Genomic DNA, 23,902 nt, shown 5'->3' with positions numbered 1-23,902 from the left:
ATTTACATGTTCATAAAAATTCAAGAGTGGCATAAATAATGTATCTGCACCACCATATAAGATTTGACAGGCAAAAATAATGTGTTGGTCAAGGTTATGATTGAAAGACAAACTGTGATAGAAGAAATATTTTAATTATTGAGATAAATTATTAAAAGTCATTTATTTAAAAGCTAAAACTGAATAGTTAATCAAGTAGAAAACTACCAGCAGATTATGAATGCTTCACAGAAACAAGGAGGGGTAAACTTTTTATTCACGTTCCCTCCATTACTGCACAGTGCTGCCCTCTCACAGCACTGCACTCCAGACTCGTACGGATCTATGTGCCTCAGGAAAGAACTTGTGGAGGTAGACAGTAATACAAATGCGATATTGATTTCTTTTTGCTTCCCAAATGGCATTTATCTATGCAAACATCACTTTTGTTAGCAAAAGGAGAATTTGCAAAAGCCAAGAGGACCACATTTCTCACAAGGAGCTGCAGAACCCTCCGTGTGTCCCTTGGTGAGGAAATGTAACCCCGCCAGGCACAAGATCTGGCACAGGAACGTTATCTTCTTGTAATTGTATGACACCAGATTCTGTCTGCTAACTACACCAAAAGCAAGTGCCTTTTCTCTTTACTTCACATGCAAAACATGATTTTATAACTTAAGGCAAAAATAATGTTTTCTTTAAGTACACAAAAAAGGTTTTAGATCAAACATCTATACCGTTTCCTTTTCAGAAGGCAAATGAGTGGAGAGAGACACAAAACAAACAGATTACTGTAATCTACAGAAGAGATCCTTAAGGATCCTTAGTACTGTTGGGGCTTATTTTTTCATAAAAGTCTTATGGTTTTTAGATTTCTATAACTAACTCTGGTGTTCTAGTCTACTTCACTGCCCTTCTGAGTCTCTGGAGAAGTCAGAAGAGGCCTCAGGAGACCTTCCTTCACTTAATTCTGGTCTGGATCATGCTTTGACCTCACTCCAAGTCCAATCCACACCTCCTTTAGCTCAGAGTGTGATACTTGCCTCTCCCACACTTTCTTTAATCATTTTTCTGGCAGTTTCAAGACATGCGTATTGAACCTAAAATCCAAATATTTGTTACTAAGTTTATGATTAATATCAACACCTCTCAAAATGCCTTAAAGCAGATGCCAATTTACCTAGCATACTAACAAATTATAGTAGTCTTCTGAAATTATTGTAGCATCTTCCAAAAAGCACTTCTTTTCTATATCGCATACAAACTCAATGAAAAAACACTGCATATTTTTTTACTTTTGACACTATAAATGTAAGATAAAAAGGAAAAAGAAATGGGAGATTAATTTATTCCCCCCATAAGCAAACATTACACTGAAAGGATTTTCATAACATCATTCAATTCATTTTCTAGAGGAAAATAGTATATATGATTCACTTCCCTTCGGAAATTTGCATCCCGAACAATGAAAGTAATAATAACTGAAGTTTTAGATGGAAGAAATCTCCAAAGCATTTAATCCATTTGCTTATTTTCATTCCACACTCATATGTCACAATCCATAACTCACAAAACCAAAGCGTGACCTCAAGGCTATTTTGCATACCCATTAGAAGGCCATGAGGCTGTAGCATAATCTGCTTAATTAATGAATTCCATCAGCTGAATGCCAAGTCAAATAAAGCACAGACTGAATATGAGCAGCACACTTATCTGAAACTAAGTCCAGAAAGCTTAAACAAGCCAGACATTCAGACATCTCCACTAAATTATACAGTATCAAGAAACCTTCAGTTCAAAGGTAGCAATTATTTACCTTATATTGCCCTCAATATAAACAGGTTTACAATCAAGCACCAAATTTACATCACAAAGGAATATAAGGCTGACAGCCAAAGGGAGCAAATAGCTTCCTGATGTTGAAATAATAAATGTTCCTTTCAAAGCAATGGCAGAAAGAGTAACTATTCCAGCTGTATTCAGAAAGGTCAGCTTTAACACATCTGGGCAGCATGGTCCAGAGCCAACTCCTTTCATCTTTCTGCTGCCCTTTCAAAGCTGGCCAGGAGATTCTATTTTACACAAGCTTTGTTCTCAAGGAGACAAGGTCTTTTTGGTTCTCCGCTCATTTCTAGTGGTTGTGAACAGTAGTGGATGTATCATCTATATATTGATACTCTAATGCTTCATAAATAAGTAACAGTCAAAGGCATCTACACTGCTGGCCTCCTCCATCCCCTTAACTGCTTGACTTGGCCATTCTGCTGGCAGTGTCAAAAGCTGCACTACTTGCTTGCCTTTTATGGATAGTTTTCCTGACTTCAGGGCCTTTATATTGCATTCCTTGCCTGAAACTGAAGTGGAAATAGCTATAAAAGCTTCTCTGACAAATACAAAACTGAGGTCTCACGTGGCACTTTAATACTGAGAAATACAGCTACTCATCCAACTTTGTCCCTTGTAGTTAACATCTCTGCAATAAAGTTTTCTCACACACATTCTAACATGACAGATACTGAGCAAGATCAGAAGATGAGAGCCTTTAGGAACTCCAGAAGGAACCTGGATATTTCTTTACTTAGTATTTCATGCTGAAAATAATCTCACCCCTTAAAGGCACGTCATTAAAAATGTTATCATAACTATTAGCAAATTATTAAATTTTCATCTTTTAGAGACATTAATTGCCCACTCAACTTTACTGCAGAGGTAACTGGAGTTTGCTCTCATGTCTGCAATGCCAGGGCTGCATAACTCATTTCAGAAAGCCAGTCAGCTCACAGTGGGCACAGAGCGCTGTTGGGCCTGGGCACTTCTCAAAGAATTCAAATTTTTGTTGGAGGATAAGAATTCTTGACAAAACAAGTATTTTGGTGGAAGTTCAAGTATGAATACAGAAAACAAACAGCCAACATAATAGCAGAGGAAACTTTTTTTTAAACGCACTATGTAAAATGTCCCAGACCGCTATCACTTAGAAAGGTTTTTCAGTGTTACCAGGAAATCAGATATTTTGGGTTGCATTCATAGACAGGGATTCCAAAAGAGGAGTCTCCTTTCAAAAGAGGAGGATGTGGTTTTGCTCAATTTCTGATTTTGACACTTGCACCAAGGGGCTAAGAAAGATGTAAGTACATATATGCACTCTAAATCAATGAAATTAGACACTATTTGAATCTTGACAATTGTAGTGACATGTTAGCTATAAAAAACTGATTCCTCGTGTTCATTTTGCTTTCCACTTTGCTCTTAAAAATATATACATACATCCTTTCTTTAAAGGCAGAGATTCCATGCTATTCTAGGAAAAAGATACTTCGGGTATATCCACACTGCTTTGTGTACCAGATCAGGAGACCCACTGTGTCCCTTTCCCTGAGCACTGTGGGTACTGGGAGCTGATGCAGCCCCAGCCACTGAAATCTCCACACATGACACTCCTGAGTGGGCAGCAGCATCCAGCTGTGGATTTGCCCAGAGCTTTTGCTAACACCTCTGATGGATTGTCTAGATATTTTCCTTTTAACTCTAAGTATTCAGTAGGATCAATGGGAAGTCCCTAGGCAGGAAAAAGAAAAAAAAAACAACACATATCCTACTTAAAAAAAAAATAAACACCACATGTAATCAAGCAATCTGGGACAAAGGTTGATACTTTACATCATTGCTATTTATTTCTACTGCTCTACACAATAATTCATCTTTATCAATGAGTAAGCTCTAACCAAGAAAGAAAGATTCTTCCACAAGAGCAGCAATTCAGATCATGTCTACAGCTCACACTGGTTCAGGTATGAAGACAAGAATCAGCAAGCTACAAAGGCATGATGTTAGACAGAAGCACACTCTATTCAAACAGAAAGGTAAATGATGTTTTAATGGCAGTCAGACACAAATAACTTGCATATGACAGTTTTAAACAGCGAGTGGTAACTACAAGGGAAGGGTGGTTTTCAAGGAGTAAACACCGCACTTTCTGTTTAACTTGTATTTTAATAATTAAATCTGCAACCCCCATTTCTTTCCTGAACTTTAACACAAATATTAATTTAAGGGAACTCCGACAACCTTTATTTCTTAAAAAATGCATGAAATAATAACATAAAACACAAACAGCAATTTTTGAATGGCAATGACGAACTGCGACCTTTTTGTATTCACATAAAAGGAAGCATGCTTAGCTGAAATGGAAGAGACATTCCCAAACACCACACTTACATTTTGAAAATGTGTAGAAGCAGAAGAGGAACAGTAACCTAAATATCCAATTACACAGCTGTTGCTTTTTAAAGAAATACCAAATATTCCTGCTGCTCTGAACTGGTAACAGGTAATAGTTCCTCTTTCAAAGGAGAAGTTGTACACCACAGATATAGGTGTTTGGGGTTTTTTTTAATCCATAACAATACACAAAGATCAGAAGTCCTAATGTACAAATTCTTCCCTGAAGAGGAACAAAATAAGTATCAGGCAAAACACACAGTTAGTAATGATAAAAGCCAAGAATTTTACCTGCTAGGCACCAACATACAGTCAATATCAGGTCTCTTTGTCTTGGGAATGGCATACAGCGGATACCTATCGCCATGTCGAATCAACACTTGAACTGACACCAGCTTAAAATAATGAGGTGCATGACCTAAAGTGAAGGAGAAAAAAAAGACAGAGAGAGAAAGGAAAAGCAAAAAGTTAACTAAATATTACCTAAATCTTTCTCCTTTCTTTAAGGAGGGAAAAAAAAAAAAAAACAGGTATAATTAGCTTGATAGCTTTGGTATTGCAATGAAAGAAAATCCCTGTAAGAAATGGTAACTCACTGTCCCAAGAAAGATTTCACTTGAAATCACAAGCTAACTTATACAAGACTCAGGGTCTTAGCACGTTCTCCATAGTACATTTCAAGTTCAACAACCATACAGACATCATTCAAGCACTGAACTCTGCCAACATGACAAGGTCACCCCACTTTTATGATACGTCTCTTCCAGATCCCTATCATAATGATGGATTTTGCAGCATGTCTAATTTGGAGCTTTATGATACACTAGTATGTGATTTATTTTATATGCATTAGTGGGAATTCATTCAGACTAACTTGCTGCTGCAGCCGCTGTGGGGTGAAGAACACAAATGTGCCTTCTTGCCATGTCTAATGGATTGGAGTTCCAAATGTAATTACTTCTGAGTCTTTTTTTTTTCCAAGTCAACTGTTTGCAATGCAGCTCACTTGTAATAAGAATTACAATTCAAATATTAAATATCTCTCTCTCCTGCCCCTTTCAATTTTAGACCTCCAGTTGACCATTGACTAGAAACAGAACAGCTTCCAAAAATCAGGATAACAGAGAGGATACAAATGGAAGTAAAGAAGAACAGCATATTTTGAATGATTTAACATAATTCAGCAACCAGCTGGCGTTTGTTGTGCCTTCTCCAAGCACCAAAGAACTGACAATGCACAAAGTTATAGTTTCCAATAAGAGCAGGTAGAAACACACAATTAAGCTGTTGTTTGCATTCACAAAGCTTACCTTCCATACTGCGCTCGGCAATGGTGGGAATATTGCAGTAAACACGAGCTTCATAAACAGGATCTATTACAGGAGGCTCAGTCAGCAAATCGGGCATGATTCTCTTTCGGCTCTTCGGATTCAGCCCATCTTCCCTGATCGGGTTTACTGGGATTAAATGCACTGAAAGATACAGAACATATACCATATACCCTTAGGAGGCATTAAGGACATATAGGACTATGATTGTTGTTTTTTTAAAAGTAACCGTGTACAAAGAGTACAGTTTCCATGAAAGGATGCCACTCCGCAGTACAGACCTTTCTTGTGAATTTTTCACTATGTACACAGTCTAGAAGACAAGCTCAGAGAGCTCTTCAGCACAGTCAGTACTCAGCTAAGAGTGCAGAAATCCATCTGGATACAGGACAACTGCCTCTTGTACTCTGCTCAGAGCTGCTTTTTCTGTCAGTCCCTCAGGAAGCTCTAGGAGTATTAATGAGAAGAAGAGGGCCATGACAAGCCCAGCTGTCTCTTATCATTCCAACTTGAAAACTGATGTTGAAAGACCTCAGCAAAAGACACAGCATAGTTATGATGGTACTACAAACCACTGGGAAAAGTGCTGGACAGTCCATCATTTTCCTTACAAATCCTCACACTTACACAGCTACCTTGCCAGCCTTAAATAGTCTGACTTATATAAAGAGAACACACACAAAATATATGGTATGTATCTAATGAAGCCTACCACAAAAAATGTTAAATACAAAGAAATGCAGTTAAGGCTTACACACAGCAGGAAAATTAACAGAAATACCACCACCAGTCTTCCAGCATGTAGAGGACACTGAAGCAAATCTGAATTTAAGGCCAGAGTTGTACTGACAGTGTCTTTTTACCATGCCTGGATGTGAAAGCACTACTTCATTATCAGCCTTACAAAACTACGTTTGTCATAATGAATGCCCACATTTTTTTCTATTAGTATTTTCAGGGGCAGATTTAGAGGTGAAAAAGAGGAGGAAAAGTGTTTGTGCTTTTACTCCATTAGTTTTCTGTGGTGAGAGGAGGGCGGGGAGTGGGAAGAGAAAGCAAATTTCAAGGCAGAATTTTACTAATGCTTCTGGCTCAGTTGCTCAGTTGCATCTTGTCTCGCTGTTTTAATTTTAGAGGCAAATTTCTTCTGCAGTAGAGTTGTGTGGACAAAGAAAAGCAATGAAGACAACAAACTGAAGTGAAGCATGCAAAGATTTTTAAGAGTACATAGTCATTAATATAATACAGACTCTTCATCCTTAAACTACAATACACTAAGTATTATTATGTGGTTTCTCTTTGCCTGCCAAAGCCAGAATTCAAGCATTTTCCATACCCTTGCTAGTGCTGTTGACATGGCCAATACCCACAGAACTTTCAACTTTTCCTGAAACCGTTTCAGATTTTGCATATGACTGCCCACAGGACTGTGCTTGGCAAGAACATTAACCTGCAATTTTGACTTCAGCCACTTAAACTGCAGGGCTCAGCAGTCATTCCGGCATTTATTTATCAGATTCATTTTTTAGCTCCTTCCATGCTACGACTCACATTATTGTGAGACACTGCAAACCACTGACCAAGAAACTCCAGCAGTAAGACAGAGCCTTGGCAACATCTATCAGAGGTTAAGTCTGGCTTCAAGTAGGCTTACAGCAAATTTGTATTTGGGCTATAGATCTCAAACCTAAGAATGTGTTACAACAGTTTCTTGACTCTACAAATAAACAGCATTACAAGACAGTAGTTGCCTAAAGAGAATATATGGGAAATGACAGCAGTTATGTTATATTGGTCAAGTTTCCTAGCCAGAAAAGGTTAGGAGAAACAACGTTCAGCTTTCTGTTAACAAATTGTCTCTAGAGCAACTTACAACATTTCTACTGCTTCCTTAATGCCACAAAACCAGACAGAGTTGGATTAAGTCCTCATGGAGGCAACGTAACTCCATTCAACTTTGACCCATGAGCGTTTTAGAAGATGGGGAAACCATCCACCAATAACAACAGCCACAAACTCTGGTGCTAAAATTTGGTTGGGAGATTTAAAAGCAAAATAAGGAACCTAAATTTTTATCCAAGGCAGTTTTAACTACAAGAGACTGAACAGATCGCATTTTTGCACTGAGACTATTAAGTACAGCACTCACCAGATGCATGTGTTACCTTATTAAGATCAAATAGCTATGATTCATGGGGCCAAATACTTTGTTTGCATATAACAAGTCCCATTTCTACTCAAACGAGTTGAACAAATACTTTAACACTGCCGGACAAATAAGGAAAAGCACTAAATCTTACAGAGAAGAATCTACTCTAATTCAAATATTTAAAATGAAATTGAACATTAAAAATACCACCTAGAGGATTATCAGATTACATGTCCAAAGTTTAGAAAGCCACTGACAGAACACCCTTAAAGAAGACTCTTAAATCAACACAGCAGTTATGGGTGCACAGTAAGATTATGCTGTGGAATGGAAATGGGACTCGGAGATTAGGGATAATAATAGTTCATGTCATTAATTAAAAAAATAAATAGTTTATTAAAAACTATCCCATTCTAAATGCTGCTGCTAACTACATTTATTAATTACCTAGTAATAGCTGGTAAATATTGTCCTTACTGTATAGTGAATAAGCCTGGTTTATAGCAGGGAAGAAGGGACACAGCATTTCCTTCCTCAACTACCAGCACCCTGCCCACATCCAAGTATCTCAGGGATAGGCTAGAGGAGCTTCCAACTTTCACAGAATCATTGAATCCACCAGGGGTATGACCATGTTGTCTGGATTTCTGAACATACTTGAGCAACTGGATCTAGTGAAAAATGTCCCTGCCCATAGCACTTGAATCTTTAAAAGGTCACTTCCAACACAAACCATTCTAAGATTCAACTTAAATGATTCAAATTGTTTGCAGGTTTGACAAAGAAAATAATCCAGAAAGTCAAGAAACTCCAGTCATCTAAATAAGCACTGTCATAACAAGTGCTATTTACTTTTAGCACACTTGAAAGAACACACACTGGAGAGGGAAATAACTTAAAAATCAACCAAACCACCTATGCAAATATCTGGGTCTTCTATAATATTTAACTATGTTAAATAGAAAAAAAAGAAAATCATGTGATCCGGGCACCAGTCTAGGCAATCCACTGGAAATTTCCACCAAATGCATACACATACAGATAGCAAGTATTTCAGAAGAGGGGGGAAACGAGACCAAGGAGAGATGCCTTCCAGCTGGAAAGCTGCGTTGTGTGTGCCAGCACTGTCAGCAGGGTGGCCTGACGAGCCCAGTGCCCCCAGCCAGGCTGTGCCTCCTCCCCTGGGCAAAACTCCTCATAGCTCTGAGGACCCCGTGGTTCCAGCGCTTTGGGATGAGGATCCCAAGTGACGCAGCCCCTCTTCATTCTTCTGCCTGCTCCAGCCAACGCCAGAGGTACCTTCCACACTGACAGCTAAGCCTGCGTTGTCTCTCAATTGTTTTCTTATCTTCTGCCATTCCCTGGATGCTGTTAGTGCCTCGCATTATGATGTTTTCTCCTTTCTGCCTCCCTTTTCTGTTCAAGTCCTTGGGTTCATGCTCCCTGCTGTCTTCCTTTATCCTGCCTCCAGGCTTTCAAGTCCTTCTTTGCACACCTCATCCTCCCAGCTCCCTAATGCACAGAAGGTTGAGCTTGTTCCTCCATTTCAGGACCTTCTATACCACACAGGGCAGTTACTCAAAGCTCTTTGAAGTGCTGGCTGACTCTCTGTATCCAAGTATTTCCTTACTGGAAGTCCTCCTCTGCAGTGCCAATCCCACCTTTGTCTCCCAAGCAGATTTTCTGGTCCATATGTAACCAGCAAACCTACAAATAGTATTGGACCAACACAGCTCAGAGGGGGAAAGGTAATAATAATATAATCTGAAAGTCCCTCATATGCTCATATAGAGTTGAAATTAACCTTTTCTTCCAAACTCTGTTCTGCTCTTGCAGCTGTAAATCATTAAAAGATCAGAATTCTATTATGTAGTTTTCACATGATTTTTTATAGCTTGCCATTATTTTATATGACTTATTCTATTAGTTCACAGTACCATGCACTTGCCCAAAACAGAAGTCTGCCGATGTGTATATAGACACACATCTTTGATTAAGGGAATTTTTGAACAGAATTTTTACACTGCTGTGCCTTTCAAAGCTCATGTTTTACTGTGACCGGAATACAAGAATGTGAAACAGAAATGAAATAGATTATTTTGACGTGCATTTCCCACAGCCAGGGCAGTGAATAAAATGTATCTGAAACATATTTGGTGATCTAACTGGAAGCTTTACCAGCACTGAAACTATAAAGAATACAAACATCTTATCATAGACATAGCTTGTCAACAAAAAGGGAAAGAAAATAGATTTTATTTCCCAATATTCATATATTTATTTTTAAAACTACAGAAGTTACATAGAAACTACTTTGAAAAATTAATTTGGAAAAAGTTATATCTAGGAAAAAAGTAGAAGGCTTGCAGAAACAGCAAAATGAAGGAAACCCCAACAGAACTCTGCCTGGTGTCCCGTCACATCAAAATTGCTTGAAACATTGAAGAAAATCTAAACACATGGGCTGGTATCAGACAAAAGTAAGAGCAGATGGAACAGTGAAACAGCAAAAGCAGCCCTGGGAGAGACGGGGGGGCACCACTCACACGGTGGAGCAGCCAAGTGCTGCTGCACAATCACTCCTTCAAGAATGTTTCCAGCTCCAAACTGAAATCCAATTTTTTTATGTTGACAAACTTCAGAGGAAATAAAATCCAATCTCTGATACTAAGTTAAACAAAAAACCTCCAGTAACTTTTATTTTAATTCAAACCACACAACCTGACGACCAAATTTTAAAACTAATTTAACAGTCTGACTAAGAAATGTCTTTATGAACAAAACCAATGGCATCCAAAATATGACATATGGTTTTATTCCCAGTGTACATTAAATACGACCTACTTAACAGGCAAGAAGCTAATTTGTCTGACTTCCATACACTGCCCAGTTCCTAAATGCCACAATATATGCCAAAAAGACAAATATTAGACAAGTAGTTTTTAAGAGAGAAAAATTCAGAAGTGCTTTCAGTATAATGATTGTAACAATCACTACATAGCAACTAAGCCCCTCTGGAGGAATGTCAAGTTTATCAAATCAATTATTGTACGCAGAGCCCAAGCAGGGAGCCAGACTGCTAGGAATTCATGCTACAAAACTGACATGAGTTTGACAAGAATTCAGTACAGCAGAAAAACAAACACAAAGCAAACTGCAGTTCATGTAGAAGAAACACCAAATTAAACGCTACATCACTCCATTAGCAGCTTTTCTCTTTCTCCTTGCAGTCCTAGTTTCAGCTTGGAAAACAAAAGATATCACCACTGTTTACCAAGAAGAAAAAAATTTATCCATGAAAAATTAAGAAAAAAAATCACTAGCATTTACCTAAAACCAGCAAGACAGGCAACACAACCATTTTCCATTTTCCCTTGTAGCTCCAATCAGCCTGAGAAGCAGCAGCACAAGTAGCCATGTTAGTCTCAATTTTCTGACTAAACAGAGACCTGAAATTTTCATCTTATAACAGAAGGTCCTTTCAGCCCCACGCAAACATACTATTTAAAACAGTCACATGGAAATGAAGCAATACAGCAGAAATGCAAAAAAAAACCCAAACCACTGTAGGTAACCTTATACTAATGGGTAAAGAAAAGCAAATGCGCATGTCAGAGAGCACAAAAAGTTATTTATCCCTCTTTCACCTTTTTTTCCAGCCCCCTCCTCTTTCTGCTCCTAGCAGGGCACTAACAAGGCTGCCTAGCACAGAGCAGAACTTCTGAAATTCTGATGACGAATGTAGACTCCTCTTCTGGTTGCTCTCTCTCTGGAAAAATATGGAAGCTCGAAAAGGAGCATCAGGAGAACAAGGAGAAAGAGGCAGGAATGCTTCAAAACAACTGCAGTGAGGGAAGAAGGTGAAGATGTGTGCAGCAGAAAAGCAAACTCTTAACTTCAGTAACTGATATTGACGTAATTTTTCTGCATGACACGCAACCAAAAGCTTATTCTTCAGCCCAACACAAGTTGAGTTTTCAGCCTTCTTGGTTTCCAGATCCCTGAAGTTCTCTGCTGGAGATGCAGATTTCCATATGGAGATCAAGAACTACTGTAAATTGGCTGCTTTTTTTAGCTGTTTTTCACAGACCTGGTCAGAAATAAGAAAATCCCCTATCCCAGGGGTGTCAAACTCATTTTCACTGGGGGGGCACACCAGCCTTCAAAGGGCCAAAGGTAATTTTAGTTACAACTACTTCTACAATTATACAGTCCTAAAACTACATTTCACTCTTTGAAGGCAATTGCAAGGCTGATGTGGCCCCCAGTGAAAATGAGTTTGACACCCCTGGCCTATCCCTTTCCAGGAGTGGGTCAAGGCTTACTTGCCTGCCTATTTTGGGGATCACAAGTTGGTAATTTTTTAAAAATTTTCCTTATTTGGGGACAAATGCCAAAGTAACCTTCTGCCCACAGAGCTACAGCCAGCAGGTACTGACCCAGGGCCTTATTTCTTATCAGACACAGGGGAAAAGGCCAGATTGCCTTGTCTGTGTATTCATGTTCGAAAATAAGAACAAGTACACCTGACCACCAGGAGTCACGCCAGAATTTCTGAGAACAAGTCACTTATTTCCAGCTGCATTAGCTGCATGTTTTGCTGATTTTTTACAGGGTCCCAATCTGACTTGCACACGGAAAAATGTGTTAAAAAAAATCTTTTTTTGCACCTAAGCACAATATGGCAGACCTTGTCATGTTATGTTTTGAGACCAAATTTTAATCAAACACATTAAAATATACAATGGGTGCTTGCATGTATTGAGTCCAGATGTGGCTCTGAAAAGAGTTTTATAGTTTTGGGGTTTTTCCCCCCTCAATTGTTTTTCAATTGACAATTCAGAGGGCATATGGCACTGCTTAAATAGCTTCCAGGATTTTCAGCTTGACAGCAATAACACAGCAATGCTGACTGCAAGTCCGAGCCTTTTCAAGTTCTAGAGAAGACACTAATTTTCTACTTCTCCTCCCAAAGTGAAAAATTACTTTGTATATATTATTCTGTTTTCCTACTACAATGAAACACTACATTGTTTAACATGGGAAAGATTTATATTTCCATCAATTAAATGCACTTCTTACTTTAAAATAAATATATATGTGTAATCAAGATTTTCCATAACAGCTTCTCACTAATTACCTCGCTGTTTGGCTCTTCAGTCAATTTGAAGCAGGGGGGGCGTTCCTACTCAACATCCAGACAAGCAGACAGATTTTGGGCTCAATAAACACGGCGCTCAAGTCAGACATTGCTCATGCTCCCCATTATTTAGTGACAAGATGCAAATTAAAAAAAAAGCCCTATCAATGCTTACGATGCAGTGGTTCTGGTGGCCCATTGCCTACCATGGCCTTGTCAGGATTCACACCGAGGTGTGTTACACAAATGGCACCATGATGCTACACAGGAAGTCATTCCTGTCGGTGTATCTGCGTGGCTGCCACGTCTCATGAGGCTGGGAGATGACTTCAACTATATCAGATCAGTGTCCCAAAGGCTACCAAACCAGGTTTAAATATACAAAGAATAAATAGGGTTTTTTTAAGGCTCGAAAGCATGATTTTTATAAATACAGTAGATCCAGCCATTGTTACTTATTTAACAAGATTCATGAGCACTACAATAAAATTTTTAAGCTCTGTCCTGCTTCTGTCTACGGAACTCAGCAACTGGTAAATGAACTAATCCAGCTGAATTGTCCTGGAACAGATTTTCAAAACAGCTTTTATCAGCTGTGTTCAGAAACTGTTGGCAACTCTTCCCATTTCCATAGCATTGTCTCAAAATAAAGGTCAACATGAAAAGGTACCTGCAGGACACAATATACCGAACGCTACTGCCACAATTTGCCTGTGGGTGGTGACCTTTGTTTTTTCATTTTGTCTTGTATAATTTTTGGATCTCACAAATACTGGAGTGGGAAGCTGTGCAGCAGAGATTACATCGGACTGAAAAAAAGGCACTTGGCAGATTCCACATGTGAACTGAACACGAACATAGAAGCCAACTACACTCAGTGTTCAACAAAGCAGAAGAAAACATGGCAAAAAGTATTTTCCCAGGAATATGGACAGCAAATCCTCTGGCTTCTGTGATCTTTTCATCTACAGCACTTGAGAATGATACAAAAATATGGCCAATACAGTAGAGTTCAAGATAGTTCAACAGTTGCTCCTGTTCTGTTCTCCAGCAATCTTGTCACTGAGGCTTCACATCTCTGACAAGGGCTCTCTGCTGCTGGAACACAGCTGCTCCCTGCTGCCTGTGCTGTAAGGAATTCACTGATTCTTGCTATTAGGTCTTGTTCTTCAAATGGATATGAAGAGGAAGCGCGCACAATTCTCCTCTATAATCCTAGACAAAATGTTTTTCCCTCCTTTAAAAGACCAACTGACAGGAGTGTATAGTCATCCAGAGCTTCAAGTACATGTCGTTGCCTCTTCCTTAAGTCTCTCCTTAAGACAGCATCCCAAAATACTCAGAATGGCTTTTGAAACTCAAGTCAACTTTCATTAGGGCATGTACTAGAAGACTAAGATATTGAAACAGAAATCACAAAATACACCAGGAAAAAAACCCACAGAAATAAAAGGTCATTAAAAGCACACCTTTACTCGCCCACTACATCTTTATTACATCCCCCGGTTTAAGAACAGCAAGGCAGTGGCTTTTTGGGCTGCAACAAATCCTGTACATTCGCTCACTAGTACAAGCATCTTTCTGTCACTTCTCAACAGAGCTACTTTTCGCACTTCTCAGCAGTGCCTCTGCATCTGCACACCTGGGGCAGATCAAGTCAACTCCCTTTTTCTCAAAGGGCAGTGACCAAAAGGCAGGAAAACCCAGCAGGTCGGCAGTTCAGCCACAGCCTCTGCAAAGGCACAGGACAGAAAGTGTTTAATATGTTAATGACATCAGTCAGACACAATCCACAGACATCTGGCACTTCCCTACATCAGTGGCCTTTCAAGATAAAAAGCTTTACACATTCAAATCAATATTTAAACTACCACATTAAATTAGCACTTTTCTGTTTCACATCTAATCCAAACTGTTTTCTATCCACGAACTGACCTGCTCAGGGAAGGGATCTCCGCACCATATGCCACTGCTTACCCACGCCAAGCCTGCCCGCTTGCTTGTCCTTGTCAGCACCAGGGCACAGAAAGCTGCTGTGGATTTGCTAGCAGCAAACCCCAAAACAACATATTTAACACAGCAGAACCTGACAGTTTTCATGCTGGAGAAGCCTGTAACGGCAGACGTAGTCAGTCTCAGAAATTGAGAACAATGTTCTCTTGATCAGAGAACCATTGATGTCTTTGGGACTCTTGCTGTAAACCAGCTTAGATTAAGATGGTGAATCACATTTCTTGTCTTTGTCCAACATTAATGTGCACAGTTGGTAAACCCAAAATTACACCAGATACCCAGGGCTTCTAGCTCTCTTAATCTGATCATCTCACAAACAAAATCATAAAGGGACATCAGTTCCACTTTCCAAGACTTCATATTTCACTGCAGCAAGCCCACCTTGTTAACAAATAAACCACAATGCCATTTAACATGTGCAAGCACTGCTTTTCTCTCAGTGACTGGGCTTCGAAAATTTAAAAGGGAATAAAGTTCAGGAACAGAGATTACTTTAAAAAAAAAGTAATAAAAAAAAAACCACAGTGCAGGTCAGTATACAATGAACCTATGGAAAAATCCTATGAACAAATTTTTGGCTTTAAAAGACCAACATGCCAATCTAAAATACATCTGCAGTTATCTGCAAGGCATGAAAAAGGAACAGCAGAGAACTGGATTAATGAGCTTTTGTTGAATTGATAAGGGTAACACTCATGAAATATCAAACAAAACAGAAATTGCTAATAAATATATATTTCACCTGATGTACTGCTACAGAATGAACTCATCATTTGGGTTGGAACAGACATCTGCAAGTCATCTGCTCCAACCCAGAACTCAAAGCAGGGCTAACTCAGGCCAAGGCATTGTGCAGTCAGCTATAAACGGTTTAAAAGTTACACATTGGCTAAAACCACCTACAACTTAGAACCAGAGTAGACAGCCTAAAGCTTGGTTATGACTAAGCAACTCTTAAAAGAAAACAGAAAGTCCAGATTTCGTCATTGCCCCATGTCTTAAGTGAAATTGGCCATCATCAAGCTGATACACGTTAAAGTACAAACTGCCCGTTTCTGAAATTCAATGGACATAGAGAGCCAAGCAACTACTGGCTCATGGAAGGAAAAAAAGAAGGAAGAAAAAGTGGCAAAGGAACAGGAGGAATACTCCATACTTTTTAAAAAAATCAGAACCTTTCTTAAAGCTCTACAGAAAATCTGAGCTACTTCTCCTATGCACTATTTATCAAATTGTCTGCAACGCCAGACAGTCCTATGCAACGATTCCAAAAAAACACTACTGAATTCATAACAGACTAATGCAATGTAAACAAGCTCACAGGACTGTAAAATGACTGCAGAATCTGAAGAGATAGGAAAAAAACTACAAAAAATTGTGAGTCACCAGAAGAAAACACTGTGCAATCACCTTCCATGAGGTCCCCCAAAAGTCTATTACACTTCCACAGACTTCCATGCAAGGAGACTGTCCATTCACATGGCTGTAAGAGTTCAGCTGCAACAGAGCTTCTAGCCATTACATTGGCACATCATTGCTTTACAAAAAAGTGAGTAGTCCAGATCACTAAGGAAAACACCCATCCCTCAGGGAGCCTCTTGGTCTAGACCTAATTCTACCATTTCATGTTTTACCCTCATTTACTTTTCTGATTATAAACCCAAGTATCTCAAGATAGCAGGATTCCATGGTACGTAGAAAGACAAAGGTATTACGCACGTCCTTGAAAGAAAAGTAGGTTAAATTTGTTTAAATAACACACAACTACATACAAGGCATCATCTGGCAGCAAACCAAAACAGGAAGGCTTAACTACAGCACAGGTATTCTAAAAGTAGCTTAACTATGAGCAACAAACCAGAGTTCACTCCCAGGTTAAATATACAGAGAGAGAATTAAAATCAATGCATTAGTCTACATAAATACTGTCAGAAACATTGATTACTATAAGCATATCATTTTTTCACCTACTGAGAATATTTGTTTTTCTTTGCCGTTTACTATCCGTTCAAAACTCAAACAATTAAGGACAGGTACATACCCACAAGACTGTCCCTACAAAAGGCCATTGACACTTTCACGTGTTTAAAATACTTGCAATATGCATTACCACAATTATTAAAAGACTGAAGCACTAATTTGAACACTCCCAAACTTTCTTGCATGTATTAGGACCAAGATTTCAGTTGGATTTTGAGATAAATTATGTTAAAATGCTTATTATTTCCCAGTCTTGTATCTTCCCTCTAGGATTTAACTCAACACTGTATTAAGGATTTGCAGAAGCCTAACTAACAACTTGTTGTTAGTTTTTGAGAAGTATGAGGCTTTATTTACAGTAACCTTCAACTGTATATTTTAACAGCTCATGGTTCAATTAATCATCATAGATAAAACCAAAATATATATTTAAAGAAGATGTATAAAGTTCTGTAGCCTGCCAAGTATCTTCTACTGGGCAAATCCTGTATGAAGCAACTTGACCTATATTTAAAGCAGATATTTTAAAATTGCTGCTTTATTTTTGTAGAAGAAAATAAGAGTGTCCTATAATATCATTCTCAAGTATTCATCATGTCTCCTTCCTCTTCAAGGGATAATTTCTGGACTGGTACATTATACCACCACTTTTGAAAATCACAAAAAAAAAAGTTATTTAAATCTCCAATTACAACACAAAAAGCATCTTTAACAAAAATCTGAATATTTACAGTGAGTTTTCTTCACCCACTACTAAAGTGTTCACAGCCTTGAATATATTATTTATGGGTTGTTTCTCCCTTTAATCTTAAATTCAGATTAAATTAGTACTTCCAAAAAACCCAGAGAGACTTCTCATTAGTGGAAAATATGCCATGCTTATGAGCTTGAAGGCAAAATTCAGGAAGGGAGCTATCTGGTCTCCTTTTAATTTGGTATGCTCGTAACACATGACAAAACCGAATTCATCTAAAGTCATGGCTTTTTAAATATAGTTAGCTGTATAAATCAGCAAAATGCAGCTCTGGTTTTTTTTCTTCCACTGAAAAAAATATATTCTTATAATGTAAAATATAAGTAGTTATTGTTTGTTGGTAAGGAGGACTAAGAGATGGTGAGGAATTCACTTTAGAGAGATGGTAAAGATACATTTTCTGTCCAGAAACAGCCAGAAGCTTATATTATCTTTTTACCGAATAACCTGGGGACTTCTCCCCTACTCTTTCAGAAATTAAATTCTAGAAAAATCCAACTCATCCATTTTTTCCACAGACTTCTCATATCCCAGCTCTTCTCAGCATCCCACTGGCAGTGTCTGGGCAAGGGGCTGCGGCTGCAGCTCACACCCTGTTCTGCTTTGGGATGAAGAAGCGGGACATTGGTAGCTCTGTGGTGCCACAGCTACAGCTCCACATATGTTGAGGAAGCACATCCTGCTTTGCACAAGAAAGGCTGAACTGGATGCTGCAACGCCCTCGGCCTCCACTTCTGTTCACACCTGCCAGTCCCTGCTGAGCGTTTGGCACTGGGACACGCTCCCCGTGAGCCTCCCCCCAGAGCAGCCCAGCACCCCCTGTGCTCTCACAGCAGCGGTGAGAAGGTTGAGAGAGGTTCTCCTCCCCCTCTACTCTGCCCTGGTGAGACTGCACCTGGAATATTGTGTCCAGTTCTGGGCCCCTCAGTTCCAGAAGGACAGGGAACTGCTGGAGAGAGTCCAGCGCAGAGACACAAAGATGATTAAGGGAGTGGAGCATCTCCCGTGTGAGGAAAGGCTGAGGGAGCTGGGGCTCTTTAGTTTGGAGAAAAGGAGACTGAGGGGTGACCTTATTAACATTTACAAATATATAAAAAGGGTGAGTGTCACAAGGATGGAGCCAGGCTCTTCTCGGTGACAGCCAATGGCAAGACAAGGGGTAGTGGGTTCAAACTGGAACACAAGAAGTTCCACTTAAATTTGAGAAGAAACTTCTCAATGAGGGTGACAGACACTGGACCAGGCTGCCCAGGGGGGTTGTGGAGTCTCCTTCTCTGGAGACATTCAAAACCCACCTGGACACATTCCTGTGTAACCTCATCTGCTTTGAGTTCCTGCTCCAGCAGGGGGGTTGGACTGGATGATCTTTCGAGGTCCCTTCCAATCCCTGACATTCTGTGATCCTGTGAGCTAAGCCCCAAACCTTTCAGTGTTGCTCCTGAACAGCCACACAAAAGAAATGTTTTCCCACTATAGTTATAGTCCTTCTCTGTCGACTGTTACTTTCCTTAGGTTTTCAGTAAATGAAAACAAAAATAAAAAATAAACAAACAACAATAACACCACAAAGTAAAACAAAGGTATTTACTTCGTTGTAAAAAATGTATTTACATGCATGCAATTAAAAAATCAAACCGCACAGTCATTGTCAAGTAAACTTTACAGGGATTACTTATGGCATCTTAACAGCTAGCTTTTAAATTTCCTTTCAGTTTGGTTTATTGAAGGTAATTCAAAGATAAATAGTTGGAACATGCTGAGGAGAGCCACTTCCAGGCTTCCGCAGTCAGTCACAGATGTTCTAATGTACTGGAAGGTCTGTGCTTGCCTAGTAACTGGGTTCTACTGTACTACACCAGTCTGAAGGGGAAAAAAGAAAGCAACTCTTCAGGCACAGTTTCAACCTCTTGTTCCTAAGCTGACCCGAGGGCTAAGCAATGTAATTAACATTGACAGGGTCCTAAATTATGTGTTTTCTCTGCAGTGTGAGGCTGCAGGACCAAAGCCAGATTCTGACACATCCCTTACAACACACTTGAATCTCACTGTGCTACCATCCTCGCTCTCTGTGCTATAGGAATTCCCCCAAGTGATGCATTTACAATCCTTTTGCAGTGCTCTGGGCATTTCACACAGCACAGAGTAGGAAGAAACACCTCAACCACTGCAACCTTTTCCTCTGGCAGAAAAGAATAAAGTATCCCAACTTGCACTCACTCTGTATGGAAGTAAACTGCCCGGTTTTAGTCAACAGCATGACAGATAATATTTACAGAGACAAAAATACAGCCCACAATCTAATAGCCCAGGTCATTTTTCCATTCTGCAGTTTTTCTGACAAAGCATAACACTGAAGTCTTCTAAGAGAAAAACAACGTAATTCCATCTTAGACCAGTCTAACTGAAAAGTCTATCAAAACCAGTTCTTCTTTTGCCTTTAGTAATGAAGTTTTAAATCATTTTAGAACCGTGATCATTTACATAAACAGAGAATGAGAGGAAAAATAAAAACATGCGTGGAGTGTTAAACACTACAAGGAAAATACTTCTCCAGTGCTTTCTGTAGATCTGGCCCAAAACATAAAACCAGAGGGAAACAATGACAATTCCCAATAAAACTTCAAGCTGCCAGTCGCATTTAGTTTGGAAGTCATCCAGTCAGTCACTCTGTCCAATGGGTTTCCCAAACAAAAACTCTCATTGCTATAATTATCCAGCAGAGACATCACAGTATGCTTTCAGCCAGCAGTGGAACATTTTTTGAGTTTTAAGTTTTAACACTGTCATTTTTCTATATGATTTAAAATGAAAACATGTACAAAATTCAGAGGCATTTGCCATTCAAGAGAGTTTCCCTCTATTGCTGATCTGGTCCAGGTTTCACACTGTACAATTTACTAATAGTCAAAATGAATCTGAGCAATACATCTGGCTCCCATTCTTTTGCTTCAAAGTCCAGGCCATACGGTTATATAAAAGATGCCTAGAACCATGAAGAATTCTATGTTTTCATGAAGTATAAACTTCTTCATAAAAGTCTTCTATGTGCCCACTAGAAATGGTAAACAACCCTGGCAAAACTATGAATAGGTTTTTAAACTTACTAGAGCTCAAATCTCATTCTCCTTTCTTCCACCAGGTATGTTCAGAAACAGAACCTGAGGCATCATTTGTGTAAATAAATACCTATAGCTTGAAAACAGCAGGACTTCTAGGAGAAAGCTGCCTTCCCTGCTGCTCCAAGTGGAATACAAAGGAGCCAGCGAGCCCCCCAGGCCACCAAGCCTGGCCCCTGATGCTGTGGGAAGCAGCATGTGAAAAGATCGTGCTCAGGCCCTGGGCCTTTGGCTCCTGTGCAAGGGCATAAAGAGTAGAACGGGTCAAGTCCTCCATTGCCTAAAACTTACGTGACAGAGGACGCTGGCAGCAGGAAGGAAGGTGTCATATGGGATCCACAGCAACTACATCACCTTGAAGAAGGACTATTACAGTTAAAAAAGAAAGTCCGTTCTCCAACTGTTTGGCAAAGTACACGTCTGCTTACACGTCTCTGTTCTCAGGATAAGAGAATTAGAACAATTCAGCTGGCATTTGATCCAGCAACACAATGTTTGACAAGTGTGAACCAACCGCTCCGCAGAGCTGCCTCCTGTCCCCCTGGTACTGCGGCCCCGCAGCGGCAGGGCAGGGGCAGCCTCTGCGCCAGGACCAGTCCACACACTGCAGCTGGTGGGTACAACACTTTCAGTGCTCAGAGCTGTTGTTTGCTGGCAAAAGAGATTTGGGGGATACTTTCTCAATTATTTACCCCGTAGGTTAAGCAGCATTAGTACCCATGTAAAGCACTAGCCTTGGAGTGAAAAAGCAACACAGGAAAGCAGACTAGTTTTGATCGAAACTTGGAAACCACAATAGAAGACAAAGAAACCAAGAACAAACATCAAAACAGGACACAGTTGTCTGGGTCCACCCCCAACCTACCAATACTGAAGATCCGAGCTCTAATACTGGTTGTTTCTCTCAGCGTTTCCCTCCTTATGCTTAAACCCAAGATGTGACAACTGTTAGCTCCGACACAATTGCCTTGGCAGTTTGTCTTACAAGGAAGGGCAGGCCTACATTAGGGCTGCTGACATGACACCCATCACCTCCACTTCAGCACAGCTGCAGGAATCGCTGCTCAAAGAGTAGTGCCAGACCCTTCATGCCACAGTCAGTTAAAGGAAAGCAGCACCAACTTCTGCTCGACTGGGCAGTGAACTGCTGCAAGCAATTCCTGAACCCTCACAGCTCAACATGGGCCAGACTGCAAACCTGTCAGGCTGTCTGTAATATTGAATTAGAACCTATGGAAATCCAGCTGAACTTGCCCTCCACTACTCCCTTTGCTTCAGAGTCAGCTACAACTCACAAGTCTGGCTTCAAAACACCACGGTTTCATGTAAGGACAAGACAGGATAACATATAAAGCATTTATAGGAGTGACGCTCTGCCCTAAAGCAGAAGTTTAAAAAAGGAAGATGTGTACCTCTTGTACCATTATGCATTTACTATCTGAACAAATTTCGCGCAGAAGAGACATTTTCCACATTCACTTCTTAGAAAAGCAGTAATATCTTTTAAAATGACCAGCCCTCCTCCACAAAGCCGAGTGCTGCTTGCTAACAGAGAATCACAATCTCACAACAGCATAAAACATCAATTTCCACTCCAAATGCTTCAGGATGTAACTCCCTTCAAACAAAACAAACCAACAAAACAAAATAAAACAAAAAAAATCAATGGCTTGGGCATTTTCCTGAGTCTAAATGTATAAACTCTTATTTCCATTCCATAATCTGTCATAAACTACAGAATCATAGAATCATTTAGCTTGGAAAGGACCTTTAAGATCGTCAACTCCAACTGTTATCCTGGCACTGCCAAGTCCACCAGTAAACCACGTCGCTAAGTGCCACATCTATACCATCCTCCAGGGATGGTGACACCACTTCCCTGGGCAGCCTGGTCCAATGCCTGACAACCCTTTCCAGGAGGAAACTTTTCCTAATATCCAATCTGAACCTCCCGTGGAGAACTTGAGGCCACCTCCTCTCATCCTCTCACTTGATACGTGGGAGAAGAGACCAACACCCTCCATGCTACAACCTCCTTTCAAGTAGTTGTGGACAGTGATAAGGTCTCCCCTCAGCCTCCTTTTCTCCCCATTAAACAGCCCCAGTTGCCTCAGCTGCTCCTCATCATGCTTGTGCTCCAGGCCCCTCACCAGCTTCATTGCCCTTCTCTGAACACTCTCCAGCACCTTAATGTCTTTCCTGTCATGAGGGGCCCAAAACTGAACACAGTATTTGATTATTATAGAGCAGTATGACCAAATTATTTCTCCACGCAGCCCAGAAGGGACCAAAATTTGGAAACCAAATTTTACAGTCTGAATAAAAAGAAAAGAAGCATAGTGTTTTCAGAAAAAAAGCTTTATACATGAAATAAAGACTACATTACTAGCACTTAGTGCAACAGTGAGAATCAAATTGCGAGGGGTGCATGCCTCTGAACCACATCTTGTGTTAAAAGGAGAAGATTCAGTGCAAGGAAGGACCCTCAACATAGCAACAGAATACAAATAACAAATGTTGAACTAGTCAGGAACTATAATTTGGAGAAGATCAAAAATTTACAGCTATGTTTAATTTGACAGCAGCTCATCAAACACTTGCAGACTCTAACATAATTTTGCAGGTAGTGGATTGTTTTACAGTTGGAGCAGAAATACTGGGTTTGGCTTTAAGACTTCAGTTTGGTTTTTGAATTCTCCAGAGTCCAGCTTGTTTCCATAATAGTTGTATGTGGTGATAGAAGAAGAGAGTTTGGTGTTTGCTTTGGAGGTATTTTTCCCAGTCTGAACTAATCTCTCTATAAGCTGAAGCTGGTAGAAGTTAAAATATCAGGTTACCTGTATGTCTTCAAATACTTGGTTTCTGCTGGTCTCTATTGCAGTTCTTATTTGGTAAAAATTTCTATATGTATTTTGGTATTGACACTAAGCTTCATGACGGCTGCCTGCTGGAGCTTAAGTGCTTTTTAAAGCTTCCCTCAAACATCTCTGTCTCCTGGAATTCCTCTTGCACAAATGTTATCTTATAATTAAGTGGAAAATAACTTCCTCCTTTGATGAAATGTGATTCACTCTCCTATATGCCCACCTCCTCATCTCTATAAAGTTCATTTTTGTCAACAATTCCATTTCATATTTCAGCTGAAGTTCTTCTAGGACATTCACCCTATACACAATTCAAAACCAATCATATAACATCAGGGGCAGAGCCATAAAGAGCCTA

At 39.8% G+C, this 23,902-nt stretch overlaps 1 protein-coding gene and 1 long non-coding RNA gene across 2 annotated transcripts in view; one reads left to right on the top strand and one right to left on the bottom strand.

The window, feature by feature from the left end:
- PXYLP1 (2-phosphoxylose phosphatase 1) overlaps positions 1-23,902 on the bottom strand; it is a 48,478-nt gene that overhangs the window by 9,666 nt on the left and 14,910 nt on the right. The window contains exons 3-4 of the mRNA XM_065845081.2: positions 5,511-5,672; positions 4,492-4,618 (exon numbers count right to left, since the gene is read on the bottom strand). Coding sequence (XP_065701153.1) covers positions 4,492-4,618; positions 5,511-5,672 — 289 coding nt within the window. The remainder of the gene's footprint in view (positions 1-4,491; positions 4,619-5,510; positions 5,673-23,902) is intronic.
- Positions 8,692-12,787, top strand: LOC139828625 (uncharacterized). Its single transcript, XR_011740472.1, has 2 exons — positions 8,692-8,972; positions 11,337-12,787. It is a non-coding gene; the product is annotated as an uncharacterized lncRNA (long non-coding RNA).

This window comes from Patagioenas fasciata, chromosome 9 (genome assembly GCF_037038585.1).
Source record: "Patagioenas fasciata isolate bPatFas1 chromosome 9, bPatFas1.hap1, whole genome shotgun sequence".
NCBI classification, from domain to species: Eukaryota; Metazoa; Chordata; class Aves; order Columbiformes; family Columbidae; genus Patagioenas; species Patagioenas fasciata.
Note: the sequence above shows the minus strand (reverse complement) of the source record. Positions and strands in the feature narration are given on the sequence as shown.